Below are 15,690 nucleotides of genomic sequence, written 5' to 3'. Positions count from 1 at the left end.
TCCTCAGTGTATCCATGGGTAATAATTTCCTTCTATGAAGTTTTCACCATTATTATCCGGTAGTCTTTCATGAAAAGTGCAGACAATAAATCAAGCCACTCTCAAAGACAAACGCTTAGTTACACCCACGATTGGCTGGTTCACCAGCATACCTGACATACTGATGCGTCGTTTGCATGTGGCAACACCACTGCCATGCCCTCAGTGGTATATGTCACAACCAAACCACTGGAAGCTACACCTCCTAAATCAGAAACATTACAGCTGCTGCCAGGAGATGAAGCAGTTTCTAAACCAGACAGGATACCTGTTTCACTAGTAGCACTTCAGTTTGTGGTGAATTTTCAAAATCGTTGCTAAGAAAGCAGGATCTCATCAAGTGCCTGGGCGTTTAATGTATTTAAAGTAACATCAAAGTGGCAGCATTTGGCTGGTAGCTTGCCAGAGCTGCTTTAAAATACCTTAAATATACAGTATACTCTTCCAGTGATGATGGCCCAGATTTAGGCTACAGTACATGTTTGCTTTCTACAAACATGAAGCGTTTTCAAATTGACAGTTCACTTTTGCACGTCAGCCTGAAACCAACAGTGAGTCAGTCTCTTAAGAGTCTGCCATAGCAAAGCTCCACACAAACTCCACTGTGACATCTTTGTTTGGTCTTGGATGCAAATTACACACACGACCAGAAACAATGACTGAAATTTTTGAGCACAGAAATGTCCAGGCAAAGTTTCCAGCTGTGCGGGTAACAGAACTGCTGTAAAGTAGCCCTGTAAAGAGAAACAAGAGTCACTGTTTTGTATATCAACATTGCTATAGTTGTGTGAGGGTGGAAATATGTGTCATTAGTACCTGTTTGATCGTGCCCTTCCTATACCTGCTGTACAACACATACATATACAACAAGTGCGAGCAGAAATGTGTGAATGTTCTGTTACTGTTACTATGTGCTGCATTAGTACTCTGCATACGCGGCAGAGAGAAAGCAGCAGCAGCAGCAACAGGTGAAAAGGAAAAGAACAGGCATCAGAAATAGGAAGCGTTTCGTTGCATAACAAAAAATATATATATATTTACAGGTAGCTGTTCTCACCTGTCCTGGCCGGTATCATCCGATTGTCCAAAAGGCCTGAGAAAGATGAACAAGTTGCTGCATTCACTGAGTGGGTTAATCTAACTCTGAGCACTGAGCGTTTTTCGGTGTCTCACCTGGCAGGTAAAAGGTGAGTGCAGTTGTCTATCAACTGGAGCGTGCTGTGTTGAGACACGAAGACACACCCACTTATATGTGTGTGTTCATGTGTATGTTTGTGTGTGTGTCTGTGTGCGAGAGGGAGAGCCTGCCAATCACCTTGTCCCTAAATGAATCGCTATCTAGGCTTAGTGTTTGTTGTTGTTGTTGTTTTTATCAAACTTGTAAATTGTATCAATAGAGATAACAAGAAGTCCCTACTTTCTGATGTGACCTAGTAGAAGCATAAGCAGCAGTCATCTTTAATGTGACGTTTTGCATGTGTTCTTTCTGTGTGTCTCTCCTGGTCTGACACAGCCTGGGGCGCATCTTCAGGAAAAACCGGTAGAGGTAGTCAAAGAACTATTTTTTCAGAGGCTAAACGGATCCAACCCTCAACAGAATAAAGCCAAACTCTGCTCTTTTTCCAATACTGCCCGTTGCAGATGGAAACTGAACTCGATCAACCACAGAATACACAATCCAGACTTTACTTCTTTTTTTGGCTCGTTAAAATGTTCACGAGTGATTTAATCTGTAGATTTCTACATATGCTGTCTTCCTGTGTCGAGTATCAGTCCAGCACTGATAGGATTTCATTAGCAGAGCTGCCTCCGGAGTCACGTCAAAATCGATACCAAAATCACTAGTGACTACTAATATATTTTCTAATTAAAGTTAAAGTCACCGAACGCAAGTCTGTCCAAGTTGCAGTGGCCGAAATCAGCATATCAAATAAATAGGAAATAAATGGCATCCACGTGGGGTCATTTTACTTATCTATTCACTGTTGTATTTACATGTAAGGAAGCTGCATAAAGTGATGTCTGCTGAATGCTGGCAGGTGGACAAAAGCAAATATTCTCATCATGGGGTGTAAAAAATTAAGCAGGCCGTTTGGCCTGAGGCGCTCTGTGCTCTGCCTGATGCAGGAATGACATCGGACTGGTTTGGAGCAGCACCCAGGCTCATCTGTGCAGGGAGTCACCCTTGTTACTATGCCAAGGCGATGCTTTGTTTAAGCTTGCACAGAAGGTCAGAGTAGCCTACTGCTGAATTTAATTTATAAATATTAATGATATGGTACAGCTGTACATTAGTTAAAAGCAAGTGGTCAAGCCTAAAGAGACTGAGAATAAGAAATGTGATACCATGAATGTAATATGCAGCAGAGGCTGCACAAAACAAAGTCTAGAATGCTGGTATAGTTATGCTCAATTGGATTTATATAAAGTGTGTACGGTACAAAAACACCACATCAGACCTCTCAAGGGATTCTCATCTATTGTTGGCACAGCTGTGCGGGTAAAAAAACACATTTTTCACAGAAGACATTTCATCCCATGAAAAGCACTGTTTTATTTATTTTTTTAAATGCCTGCATTTTATTTAGCTCCTTCAATGTAAGGGTGCTGATAATGTTCCTGCTGACTCACAGCCACATGTCATGCTGTCATACTGGAATTACAACCATCATTAACATTATTATCAACACTTTTCCTAAATGTCTGTTGTGAAAAGGGGCACGTGGGACATTCTGTCCTAAACAGGCCTTTAGTTTGTAGATTTAGTATGTTTAAATTTAGTGAGGCCTGGAAAAAGAATACTCTTCCCCTTTCAGCCTCCTGTTCAAAAAAGCACTCCCATGCTTTTTTTAGCAGCTCTGTGATGTTAGAGGTACATGCTGTGTGAATGTTGTGCTTCACTGATGTAGGTCCAGCTACATTTAAGCAATAAAAAAGAGCCACTACATGCAGCACTGAGTGAACTTCTCCTGATGAGTTCTTATTAAATCTATGGTGAGAGGAAGAAAACCCGGACCTAATTTTACATATTGCAGTGGCTTGGAAAACATATCAGTGTCAAAATCACATTTTGCCTGACATAAATTACTTTTGAAAACCCACTTAAGAATGCTGCCATCTGCTGAGCGATAGAATTATTCCTCTTGGAAATTTTTTGAGCTCCTGCCCTGAGCCAATGGAATCCAGACTAACAAGCACCAAAAACCAACAGAATAAAATATCCACACAGAGACACATCAGAGAAAAGGAGGAAAGACTAGTTTAGCTAATGCATGAACTGACAAGACACACACAAACAGAGACAATGATTCTGCTACACTTAGACAACATTGGAGTATTGTGATGAGCCAGCATGTACAGTACAGTACCAGAGCTTTAGCTCGATCGTTTTTTTTTACTCGATAAAGTTTACTTGTTTAATGAAAAACGTATTGGAAGCTGATCCACTGGTTCCGGCTAAGACCAGAGGCTGTTGTCACATTAAATAACCAGACCAGCAAGATATCAGTGTCACATGGAGACAGACGCTACAAAATTTAAAAGAACTTTGTTTGTTAGCATCAGTTTTTTTCTGTAGGTAAAGTAGTACAGGTGTTACATGCAAATACTTCTGGATATATTGCATACACATACATAATTGCACAAATGATCTTTCAGCTAATAAAAACATGTCAGCCTATAATTTCAGCATCAATCGAAAAAATCCTAAGAAAGCTGAGATTCTTGCTTCTTTATAAAGTGCTAAAATGTGAATTGTGTATTTTGACAATGCAGCAGGTGCAAGAAACTTACTGTAACTGTTTATGTCTGTTTATTGAGCTCTTATCTCAACATTAGAAACTGTAACAAGTTTCTGAGCAGATCCCCATTGACTCCTACTCTCAGCGGTTGTCTTGCCCATAGAAGCCACTGGGTGGCATCATACTCTCATATTTTTCAGTGTGATTCATGTTCAGGAGTTTGCTGGCTCAGTATTTGAGAAGCTTGCTGTTTTTTCTCACATTTTTGTACGTAGCATTATAATGTGTTGCCTGCAGCCACCGGCAGATGTGTGTGTTTTCGTCACGTCGCACAACCTTTTGTAAAAGCCTAAAATTGAACCTACATTACATTTTGTCATCTCTTCTTAGCAACTCAACAAAATGTAATATTTGGATGTAGTTAGTTTCACTGTGTCGCTGCTTTTCCCAGAAGTAAGATAAGGTCCTCCCTGATATGTGCTTCCTCCTTTTGTGCGATGATGGAGAGCACTGAGCAGCATTTACAGGAAGCCATGATGCCTACTGAAATCTGAAGGGGCCAGGAACGAGGAGTACCTCCATTATTTTCTGCTGTGACAGGAAAAACAATCTTAACGGTTAGTTACAATGACCTGCATTTACTGTTAGATATGATCTAACAAATGTAACATCTGTACCATGGAATTTTAGTTTAACTGAAGACTCATTGTTTGATTTGTTTTCAGACGCACATCACACATCACTAAAGGTCTAAATGGATAAGAAGAAAAGTCATGCTCCAATTCCCTGAATTTCAACTTTTGGTTCTGAAAAATGGAGCAGGTCTGTGTTGAGTGTGTGTTTTGGATGAGCTTTACTTTTTGTCTAGACTGAGCAACCTCACCAAGTGCATGATTAAATAGACAACTTGAGAGAGAAAACGTGTCTGGCTACTTACACAACAAATCCACAAATTACAGATAATTACACCTTAGACACAAACGTGGAAAACGTTTTTACTGCTCAGTGCATAAAAACAGCTGGACAGGTGAATAATTCTGCTCCTATTCATTGATTAATGACCCAACACAGCACCACAGCATCCAGAAGGCACTGGCCTTAACAATTTATTACGAATGTTGACAACTGCTCTCAGAGGAGCTACGTTTCATGAGAAAAGCTGCCTGCAGTGTTCTTTTGTAAACACATCAATTTACACTTTCCCTATTTTTCACATTTCACATTTTATGTCTGTACAATAATCAGCCAGACTGAGACTGTTTGAGGAAACAACCTCAGTCTGCTCATTTTAGATAAAGAGCAGTAAAACAGCCTTTTTTTCGAGAGGTTAATTCAGGGATTGGCAAACATTACCACATTTTTTATTGTTTTTTTTTCTTTGTCATTTACCCTTGCCAAAGTTGGCCTCCATCCATCAAGTCAAATCAAGGCCAAATGAATAACTTGTGTAACAAGACTGAGAATCTACTAGTATAACGACAACTTTGTGCAATGATAACATGTTGATGGTCAGCAGAATGTTTGTCATGATCGTCATCTTTGTTTATTGTGTTAGCTTGCTACAATCTCATAATTGGTACTTATCACAAACTATAACTAACTGACGGGATATAAGTCGACACCAAAACACACCCACGTCTCTGTGTGTGTGTGAGAGGGAGAGGAAGAAAGAGTCATGACATGTCATTCATCTTCTCCATAAATGAATCTCTATCCGGGTTTAATGAAAGTTTTATTATTTCCAAAACTTTCTTCCAAAAGTGTAAACCCGACTGGGAGAGTCATCTTTAATCAAACACACACATTGGACAAATTCATATTGTAGATAAATCATTATGGGATGATCAAAGTTATAACAATTCATCTGAGGGGTAAATGAAAGTCTGCACACCTGTCATGGCAGTTTATTCAGTAGTTGTCAAGACTTCTCACTCGAAGCTAAACAGGTTAATCTCGTGGCTCTGCTACAGGAAAACTTAACGGACCACCAAAGTCATTCAAATCTGTCCTCTGGGTACCGTGAAACCTCTAAACAATCGTCAACCAGCCAACATTTCCTTCCCTAGCGCCATGCTACTAACAAAGCTAATAAAACCGCTGAATGCAGTGCGATTCTATTAGAGATTAACAGTTTTTTGTTTTTTTTGTCTGTTTCCCAACTGTATGTCAAAATCAGCAAGCATTCACTTTACAACTTCTGAAGTGTGAGAGACATTCACTTCAACATTTACCAGTGTTGTGTTTGACAGAAATCTTTGCTGATTTGTTGGTAATCTGTGACACTTATTTTTGTTTTTTGAGTCTGTCTGTCACATCTACCTCAAATGTCACCATCTCAGACCCAGACTGTAAATGAATCTAAAGTGAGTGTGTGCCAATAAACAGACCCGTCACACAGTGTGACCGCTGCCCTGGTTTGAATCACACCCTGAAAAGCATCCAACAGAATGACTAATTTGTACATCTGCACACTTTGTGATCTTTTCAACTTTTGATAACACATGATTTATATTCTGAAGATCACCAGACACAGCTTTTGAGGGAACTAAAAAGGAAATGTGAGCACCTAAACTGTGAAACATGCTGGTTCAGTGTAAATCCCAGCAGTGCTGGTGATGCCTGTGCCTGTATCAGAAGATGTTTCAATCAGTCCAACTAGTGATATTAACTATTGTCTGCAGAAGTCACACAAAACCTCATCACATCAATATACAATATTAACAATATTTAACATAAGGTCTTCGGTACCATGAAATTGCTGCTATTAGGTTGTTTCGGGCTAAACGTTACATAATTTAGTGGGAGACAGAATAAGGATGCAAGCAAGCACACATAAAGAAAGGGAATTCAGTTCATGTGGTGATGCATGAGATGAGTTTTCCAAAGAAAGTCGCAGGTTCTCTTGGGGCCTCTGGAACCTTTTTGAATAGAGTTTGTGCGTTCTTCCTGTCGTCTTGTCTTCCTGTCCAGCAAAGGTTGAAGACAGGAATTGGCCTTTAGTGGAAGCAGCTGTGCAACCGAAAACAGCACTGGACAACAAATTCAATGATGCTGCTTACAAATTACATTCCATAAACAAAACCACGTCCTAAAGGTTTTTGAACGTGTACAGTTACATGCAAACTGGTTTCGCAAATAAAGATGAGTGTTAGCAGCCAACCTAGTGAAATAGTAAAGATGCGGGGGGAGGGCTGGATCGTAAATCAGCATGCAAGTTCAGGAAACACGGTGTTTCACACTTTTAAAAGGGGTAGAATATTCAAAAGTGCAAGAGTTACCCTAATCCTTTAACTCAGGGTAAAGTCACAAGCACACACCATAAAATTTATACTTAAAGTATAAAAGTGCTCCCCTAAAAAATATAAAAAAGAACAGGAGAATAGTCCAGATTTGTTTGACCTTCTGTTAAAGAGTTCTGTTACTATAGAGAATTAGTGTGGCACAAAAACAGCAGCTGGTTAACACATAGTTACACATTTATTAGCTAAAATGAACTGGCAACTAAAGCTATAAAATAAGTGTAGGGGAGAAAAAGTGACATAAAATAAAAATATTCCAATAAAGTAAAAGAACATCATTACTTAAATACAATAGTATATGTATTTAGTCACTTACCACCACTGACTTCTTGTTTGTCAAGTCAAAACAAGATGAAAAAAAGGGAATAGCCACACATTATATTCCAGACTAAATACTTCATTAACATAATTATAGGTACAGTAATTTAAAATGTTAAAGTTTTTCATCCTCAAATCAAAATAGGCACAATTATGTTTGTTTTCTACTCCAGTCAGTGAACAAATATACCTGCTAGGAGTAAATCTTCAAAAATATTGACAGTTTCTAAAGACATGATATTATATTAAATACCTAGTAAGGATGTTATCGATTTCTTGTTTTGTTTTGTATTCACATTGTACTGTCCACACACACAGACAAACACAGGCGCGCACACTGTAGCACCTGTTACAGCGTAACAGTAATTACAAATTCTCATTAAATCCTCCTAGGATGTGAGTCAGTTCTTACACATAGAGGGAAGGGTCCAGCTGTCACTTACTGTATGAGGAATGGCTCATTTGCAAACATCACATAGTTTGTGTGGGAGAACTGAGAACAGGAATAAGAGTGTTGGCACATTTGCGTGTACTCAGGCACAGAACATACTATAAGAGGAAGCCTGTTGTTGTGCATGTTGCGCATTTTAGCCAATTAAGATGCTTGATGAAAGCTTTAGAGAAGCGTGGGGAAATTAGGATACTTTTCCTGATATTGTCACTGACCATCCGGAGCTGCTTGCAGGCTGCAAAAATGCAGCAGCAAATCCTTGAAAATAAAGTTTGACCTTGGCAGACCTATAAAGTGATATTAAACAATAGAAGTAAAAAAAATAATTATTAAATAAATTAAATACTTGTAAGGGATGGATACAACACAACTTGCTCTAGGCAAAATTGGATTCGAGCTGTGATAATTGCAGCAAAACCTTTTGATGGGGCCTCTGCAGGAAAAGGGTGGACACTGATCTAATCTAACAAAGAAGAGAACATTTACAAACTGGCACCCTCTTCACCAAATATGGTAAAATAATGTCATAATCGTCTGGGTTAAATGAGACCTGTCTGTTTACATGGACACAAGTTTGCTGCTACGAATATCAAATAAAAAAAGTGATCAATTCCCTTCACTTAGGTGAAAGATCTACTTTCACTGACTTTTCATTGTTTTTGCTGTATGGCATTAATGTTTATTAATCTCAATATACAATTTTAGACAGTTATAGCTTCAAACCCAAAGACTAACAAAGGGATTTTCATATGCTTGCACACACACATATTCACATGCAGTGTTAAAATGAAACTTTAGATTATGTCAAATCATAATAATTGGCTGCATGTTTATATGCATTACAAATGAATATATGGGAATATTTTGCGCAATAAATTGTTCATTAATCTGTTGAACAGTAAAACAAGGATGTTTGATCTGCAATAGTGCCATGGGTAAGTTCAGTGTATGTCATTTGAGTTAATATGCTAAAAAGACATTGAACTTTATTTCAGATTTTTCTGGGGAGCCAATAGATCTTGTTGGATGTATGCAGGAAGCAATAAAGCAAGCATTCATACTCAAGTGCAACCGTGTGATCTGGGTCTCCTTTACCATTATGTCACAAGTGAGCTGCCCATGGAAGATATTAATATTTGATGCAAAAACGAAATGCCTTGGCTCAGGGTGGAGAAAGGAAGCAACAAACGACCTTTTGTGCCAGTTCATCCTTAGCCCATGTGGAGATGTTTGTAGGCCTATTGTTTGGGATTTTCCATAAATGTGCATGGGAGAAAACATTTCTGGAGTAGCCAGAGGGACACATGCTGGCACATATGGAAAACGATTTAAAACACATATTTCAACACATATTTTAATATAATCAACTATGTATTGTCAGGGTATGTATTGTCATTGTCAGGGTCAGAAATGCCAAATATGTAAATTATGTATTTTATTTCAATTATCATTTATAATTAGTCAAACACGTTAAAATAAACTGTTGAGCCATTAAAGAACGTATGCATTAATGGAGATAATCTGGTGTTGGAAATTTTTCAAAATTCTACAGTAATGTGACAAAATGCAAACACCCTAAATGTACATAATAATAATTCAATACAATGTATTTGTGTTTATTTATAACTATAGTGATTTATTTGAGTGCCACCTCTGGCCGCCCCTCTAGTCCCGCCCTGTGTACGTTTAACTGGCCATTAAAAAACTGGGGCACAAAGTACAAATAAACAAACTGCGTGCGGTCGTTTTCAAGTTTTCAGGTCATCGTGAGGCTTTGATTGCAGCAACATGAATCCGCAGTTTACAGTACAGTATGTGACACTTTAAGGGAAGCACAGTTTAAAAGGTTAAACACCAAACGTTTGCGGTTAAAACGTAGTGACTTGACATACATATGTATTTGCTCACATTTATTAATAGAAAATGTCTTGGCATCATCAGCTGCAGGTGGAGTAGGGTCTGTCCCGCCCCCTCCCATTTAAATAGCGGCTGCAGCTCAGCGCAGATTTATAACGGTCTGAAGACTGAGGACGCACTTGCATGGAAATCACTTTAAATCGATGATTGCTGATTTTTCCAATCATTATTCACAAGTTACGAGTTTTGATTCTCGTCGTTTCCCTTTTCCGCCGACTTCCACCTGGATACGATGGCCAACTCGGGACTGCAGCTCATCGGGTTCCTCCTCTCTCTGGTAGGTATCGCTACCACAATTGCCGCTACTTTGATGGTTGAATGGAAAAAACAGTCCCAGGGCAAGGCGCACCGCATCTATGAGGGTTTGTGGATGAGCTGCAGTGGCAATGAGAGAACAACCTGCGAGTTTCACGAAACCGTCCTGAAACTACCAAGTAAGTTTTATCGCACCTGCACCTCTTAGAAAACCAGACACTGCTTGTTGAAATACTTTCCACTGACAATAAGTTACTATAATTATCCAGCCTGCAAGTACAATCAGCAGTATTTACAAATATTTAAGCTTTATCTTGGCACAGATGCATGGGTAAAACCACATGGGTAATCAGAAAAATACGTGGTTGCACTTGCATTTGGTTGTTGTACATTTAGTTACAGAAACAAGCAACATGTGTTTTATCTATAAGCTCTAACATAAGGGAAACACGAGCACAGATTGTGACTAAAGACAAGGTTGCTGAAGATTCCTTGTGAACCCATCTCCTCTTTTCTGCTCCTGTAGCTGAAGTCCAAGCTACCAGGACAGTTATGATGTTCAGCATTTTCCTCTCTGCTGTGGCAGTGATTGTCTCCACTGTGGGAATGAAGTGCACCCACTTCATGGATGACAATGCCAAGGGCAAATCCACAATCGCTATGATCGGAGGAATCATGTTCATGGTTTCAGGTATGTTCAGAGATGTGACAGAGGGTGACAGTGTCACTAACACTATTTAGTTATTATTAAGTGTAAAAGTCTAAAAATCACATTTACAAAAATGAACATTAATTGTTTAATTTTCTTTGTGTTATGTGATAATAAATAATACACCTTCAGACCAGGCTTTAGAAACGTTCTGTGTTTTCTTATAATAAATTGGCAAATGACATGAGTGGCTGAGAAAATATTAATCAGATTCCTCGATGAAGACAATAATTGCAAAAACCTGTCTTTATAGCAGAAATGTCTTAAAAGAGTTTGCAGAATTTGAAATCTATGTATTTCTGGATTTAGGTTTACTGACCATCATCATCACCTCCTGGTATGTTAAAATGATTGTTCAGACTTTCTATCAAGCTCATCGCCTGCAAACGTGAGAGCACACACACACACACACACACGCAGACACACATATACAGACACAAACACACACACATACCTCTAAAAGTGTGTGTATTTGTTTTCCTTTGTAGCTTTGAGTTTGGAAAAGCTGTGTTTATCAGCTGGGCTGGGGGCCTCTTCACCATGGCCGGCGGTGCTTTCCTGAGCTGTCGGAGATGCTCTCGGTCTGAGCCCTCCCCCTCCACAAGGGTCAACCATCTCCTCCCCACCACCAACCCCAAGTCCAATTACGTCTAATGGACACGAACAGAGGAAGGTGCAGGAGAAGCCTTGATACAGTCAGTCCATAGCTGAACTTCTATGGCGTCTGCATCAATATTTTACCCAATCCAGCCACAGATTAATATCAGGATCATCCACCAGATCAGTCTGTGTCGAGTAACTTTGAATCTAATTTATCATGTTTGTTACTAGAGTGCTGCTGTCCAGATGTAAAGATTTTGTGTTTGGACTACTTGACAGTAACCACAAATTAATTGTTTTACATGTCCAGTTTAAACCGAGTGGACTCCATCAGCCTGTTTGAATGAATCTACAAATGACCAATGACAAATCTGTTCAATAGTTTACACTGTATATATGAAGGTTTTACACTCTGTTCAGAAAGATTCCAGTACTCTGGCAATGTACTTTTCTATACAAATCATATAGTTTACCTCAAAAAGACATACTGTTGTTAATATTTGTTTATGGGCTTGCTTAATTATGGCTAAAACTGTAAAGTGTTTATAATATTGTGTATATTTAGAAAATAAAAATAAAATATTTTTGTTTTCTTTAATCTGCTTTACTCAGTTTTTGTGTGTAACTGTAGAAATGCTTTGTGATTTAATTATAGACAAAATTATTAAGAAGCTAACTTGCTTGTATTAAGCAACAGCTTCACTGTTTTGATATACTGATAACAGAACATAAAACATACTGATATCATAATATAACTGAGGTCATTGGATCAGCTTGTGCTGCTTTAGACACTTTACTTACCGTGTTGGGTTTCATGCTGCAAAACCATTCAGATTTCACTCTACTGAGGTTTGTTCTAACCAGAACAAGTGATGGCTTTTTGGCAAAGGTTTTTTTTTAATTTATTTTTTTTTTTAAGGTTAAAGCAGATACAAGGAATTAGTCTTGGTTAGTTGGTGCAAAACCTAGTAACACAAGTGAAATGGATTAAAAGATACAGTAAAAGATACAGTTACGAATAAAAGACCTGCAGTAAATACCATGTAAAAAAATAAAAGTAGTACAGTAATAGAAAAAATGATTCTACTGAGACATTGCTGTTTGTTCTGATAAAGCAGACCCTAGTCCAATAATGAAGGTTTTCCTGACACTAATGCAGTTTCCTTCCTTTCTTATCTGCTGTCATTTTCCCTCAAATACCTAAGAATCATATTACAGCTGCCACAATGAGCCGAGAACATCCAGAAGATTTCCAATCTATTATGACTTTGACCACACAAAAAAGGCAATCAGGATTTCTGACTAAACCCAGCCGCACTTTTCCTCCACGCAAGAGCCATTGTTCTGAGTACCTGAGAAACAGGAGTTATTACATCACTATAGCTTCTGTAGACTGCTGAAAAATACTGGGTCTTAAAACTATTAAGTCTGGACAAGCATTAAGTCTGGACAAGTACACATTTCAGAAATTGTTTTAAATTAAAAAAACAGTGATTGCTGATCTTACTATGAACACAGCATCTTTACTCAATCTCACAATCACTTGGTGTGTTAGAAATAGTTATGAGCAAACACAAACCATGTCACTCACCTGCCATGTGGCAGGATGGCAAGTGCAAATCATATCTCTATTACTAAAACTCAGCAAATACTTTGAAGCTGTGTTGTGCCCTCAGCGGATGTACACAAATGTAGGAATCGCTCATGTGACAAACACACGGCTGCTAACACTTCCTAAACAGTTGGGGAAAAGAAACAGTAATCTATCTGAAATGTGAAATACAAACAAACAGCGTTAGACAGTTAAACAAGTCTTTGTTTTGGTTTCGTTTTTACAATATTTTCCAAAAACACTGATTTGTTGGAGGGGGAATAATCATGTTCATGGACATATACGTTTGACTTAAAAAGTATCATCTTTAGCAGTGGCTGTAACAGATTTCATAGTTAATGCAGCATTTTGCAGAAAATTTGAAATTAGTAAAACAGAACTTTCAATCACAGACAGTAGTTCATTAAACTTAGAGGCTGTTGTGCAAATACAAATGCAGTCTTTACATATACATTTATTCACCAAAGGAGAAAAGAAGATGATTCATCTGTGAGAGAGGAACAGTGAATCATAATGTTTTAGAACAGGGCGTAGGCTACATGTGATTATGAAATGTCATGTTACACACTAACTTACTCATTTTGGTTTTCGTAATGTCGCATTTTACGTACAGCTGATACTTTCCTTTTTTGGCAAGAGATTAATTAATTTTACTATAAACGCTTGTCTGTGTTGCTGACAATGAAGTGTACATGTATTTACTGCTCCCTAGTGGTGGAATCAGCATTTGTCGCTTCCTTAGTACTGAAGTAAAGTAACTTCTAGGTACTTCTACCTAATTTTAATATTTCCATTTTTGCTATTTGACTTTACAACATTTTAGATGCAAATGTACCATATTTATTTGATAACTATTGTTATTTTTCAGATTAATGAAACTAAATACAATATCATGATCTTTATTGAGCTTTACTGTAATAATTTACAAGCCACTTTCATTTTTATTAGGGTTACAATTATTCTATAATTAAAAAAACAAACAAACAAATTATTTTCAAAACAGTGGATTAAAATAAGGTGTTGCAATAACCATGTCGATATGATAATCCAATAATATATGCATCTGTATAATGGTGTATTTTATTTTCTGTATTTTTACTTTTGGTATTTCTAGTATCTTCTAAACTCATACTTTTAAACTTATACTTAAGCACCATTTTGACAGCAGGACTTGTACTAGTATTTCTACACGGTGATGTTGCTGATATTACTAAAGTCAATGAGCCCGTTGACTTGTGTAGACTTGTGTAAAAATCAATACAATAACCCATAAACATATATCTACAGAGACAATTAATTGACAGGTTTATGTGTAGTTTGTTTGCTTAAATCTTTTAAGATTCACACGCGCCAGTTTTTCGTCTCATTCAATTGTAAACAGCTCAGAGACTAAAGTGCGTGTAAGTGAAATATCCTGAGGAGGGAGACAGCGTCCTTTTAGTGGACGTTGAACTTCTGAACAGAAGAAACTTCCAGAGCACTGCGAGTACTTTTACATGCAGCTATCCACTAGAAACTACTTTCTGTATTAATTTTTGTTTAATGTGGGCAGTTCGCGTTAATTAGCGTGCATTATACGCCAGTAATCAGGTTTTCTTTTAATAGTGTTATTATTTATTATTATTATTCATACAGCTCAATATCACAACACAAATCATGAATTTGTTTAAATCTCCACAGACATTTCAAAGTCAGTAAAAAAACTATTGCAAAGTAAAAGTATTCTTCCGCCGTTTGAAATGGAAAACACGTGCCATTAAAATGCTCATTTGGAGAAACGCAGCCTCTGGTGTTAGTCCCGACCCACGGGACCCCCTGGCAGCCCCCTGACTCACTCTCTGCTCTGGCAGCCTGCAGCAAAGCTGTGATTGTGCTGTGGCCATTCAATTCTTGGAGGGGAGGAGTTAGCGGAGAGCCGCAGAGGGGTCAAAACAAAATGTGTGTCCCTGACTAAAGCAACATTATTTCCGCCTTGGATCTGTGCCTGGCCGAACATCTCCGCGAGCACCATTTAAATGGACTGTGAAACGAGGCCGAGCTGATTGTTGTGACTGACAGCCGCTCTGTGTGCGCTGCGCGTGCTGCTCCCCAGTCTGAACCGAAGCGGAGGATGGATGGAAACTTTCCACGGGCTTCTGTCTTGTCAGTAATCCTGCTAAGTATCGTGTTGTCGTCCTCAGCGGCGTTTCTGAAGCCGTACGACCTTTTATATGACAATGCAGTGCAGGCGTTTTACAACAGCGACTATAAAAACGTGGTGCACTATATGGAGGGAGCGCTAAGCAGCTACAGAGAAGTCCGGCGCACCAAAGTCCGGTGCCGGTTGAGGTGCCAGGACCAGCATCCGTTGGATAAAACGTCCGACCTGCGCTTCTTCGACGTGGTTCTCCGGAGGGCAGCGTGCATGAACAAATGCATCGAGGAGAAACTAGGCACGCAGTCTGTGCACAAAGTCAGCGAGGATGTAGTGCAGGACTTCAACAGGAGGATCCCCTACAACTATCTCCAACTGGCTTATCACAAGGTAGGGAGAAACCTGCATGTGAGTCCGAGAAAACTGAATGAGCCTATTGTTGTCCCCTGAGCAGGGAATGGTTTCTTTTGCTGCTGCATTCTTCATCAGCTGTTGCTGCTGCCCAGCAACATGATGCAGAGCTAAGAGAGGAGAGGTCAGAGGAGGATTTCAATGTCGCTGCAGCTCACACTGCCGTTTGCCCTTCAGTAGTATGATGTAGGATTTATGGCGCACG

At 38.8% G+C, this 15,690-nt stretch overlaps 2 protein-coding genes across 3 annotated transcripts in view; both read left to right on the top strand.

The window, feature by feature from the left end:
- Positions 1–9,838: 9,838 nt before the first annotated feature.
- On the top strand, positions 9,839–11,929 carry LOC137132028 (claudin-1). The gene is made up of 4 exons (XM_067514042.1): positions 9,839–10,198; positions 10,546–10,710; positions 11,038–11,116; positions 11,217–11,929. Exons 1-4 carry the CDS (start codon positions 9,997–9,999, stop codon positions 11,380–11,382), a joined length of 612 nt encoding a protein of 203 aa, XP_067370143.1. The 5' UTR covers positions 9,839–9,996; the 3' UTR covers positions 11,383–11,929.
- Positions 11,930–14,758: 2,829 nt separating this feature from the next.
- The window catches only part of p3h2 (prolyl 3-hydroxylase 2), a 46,860-nt gene continuing 45,928 nt past the window's right edge, over positions 14,759–15,690 (top strand). Inside the window, exon 1 of one of the 2 annotated variants that reach the window (XM_067514027.1) lies at positions 14,759–15,464. In XM_067514027.1, coding sequence (XP_067370128.1) covers positions 15,051–15,464 — 414 coding nt within the window. In that variant the 5' untranslated portion in view covers positions 14,759–15,050. The remainder of the gene's footprint in view (positions 15,465–15,690) is intronic. The other variant, XM_067514028.1, reaches the window with a different exon arrangement.

Source organism: Channa argus, chromosome 8 (genome assembly GCF_033026475.1).
Source record: "Channa argus isolate prfri chromosome 8, Channa argus male v1.0, whole genome shotgun sequence".
Taxonomy (NCBI): Eukaryota; Metazoa; Chordata; class Actinopteri; order Anabantiformes; family Channidae; genus Channa; species Channa argus.
The sequence above is the reverse complement of the archived record's forward strand: the minus strand, read 5'-3'. Positions and strand labels throughout refer to the sequence as shown.

What these genes read in the sequence shown, in the direction of transcription:
- LOC137132028 (XM_067514042.1), top strand. Translation starts at nt 9,997, where the DNA reads ATGGCCAACTCGGGACTGCAGCTCATCGGGTTCCTCCTCTCTCTGGTA. An exon ending in AATCATGTTCATGGTTTCAG is followed by an intron (nt 10,711 to 11,037) that starts GTATGTTCAGAG and finishes TTCTGGATTTAG; the next exon opens with GTTTACTGACCATCATCATC. An exon ending in CAAGCTCATCGCCTGCAAAC is followed by an intron (nt 11,117 to 11,216) that starts GTGAGAGCACAC and finishes TTTCCTTTGTAG; the next exon opens with CTTTGAGTTTGGAAAAGCTG.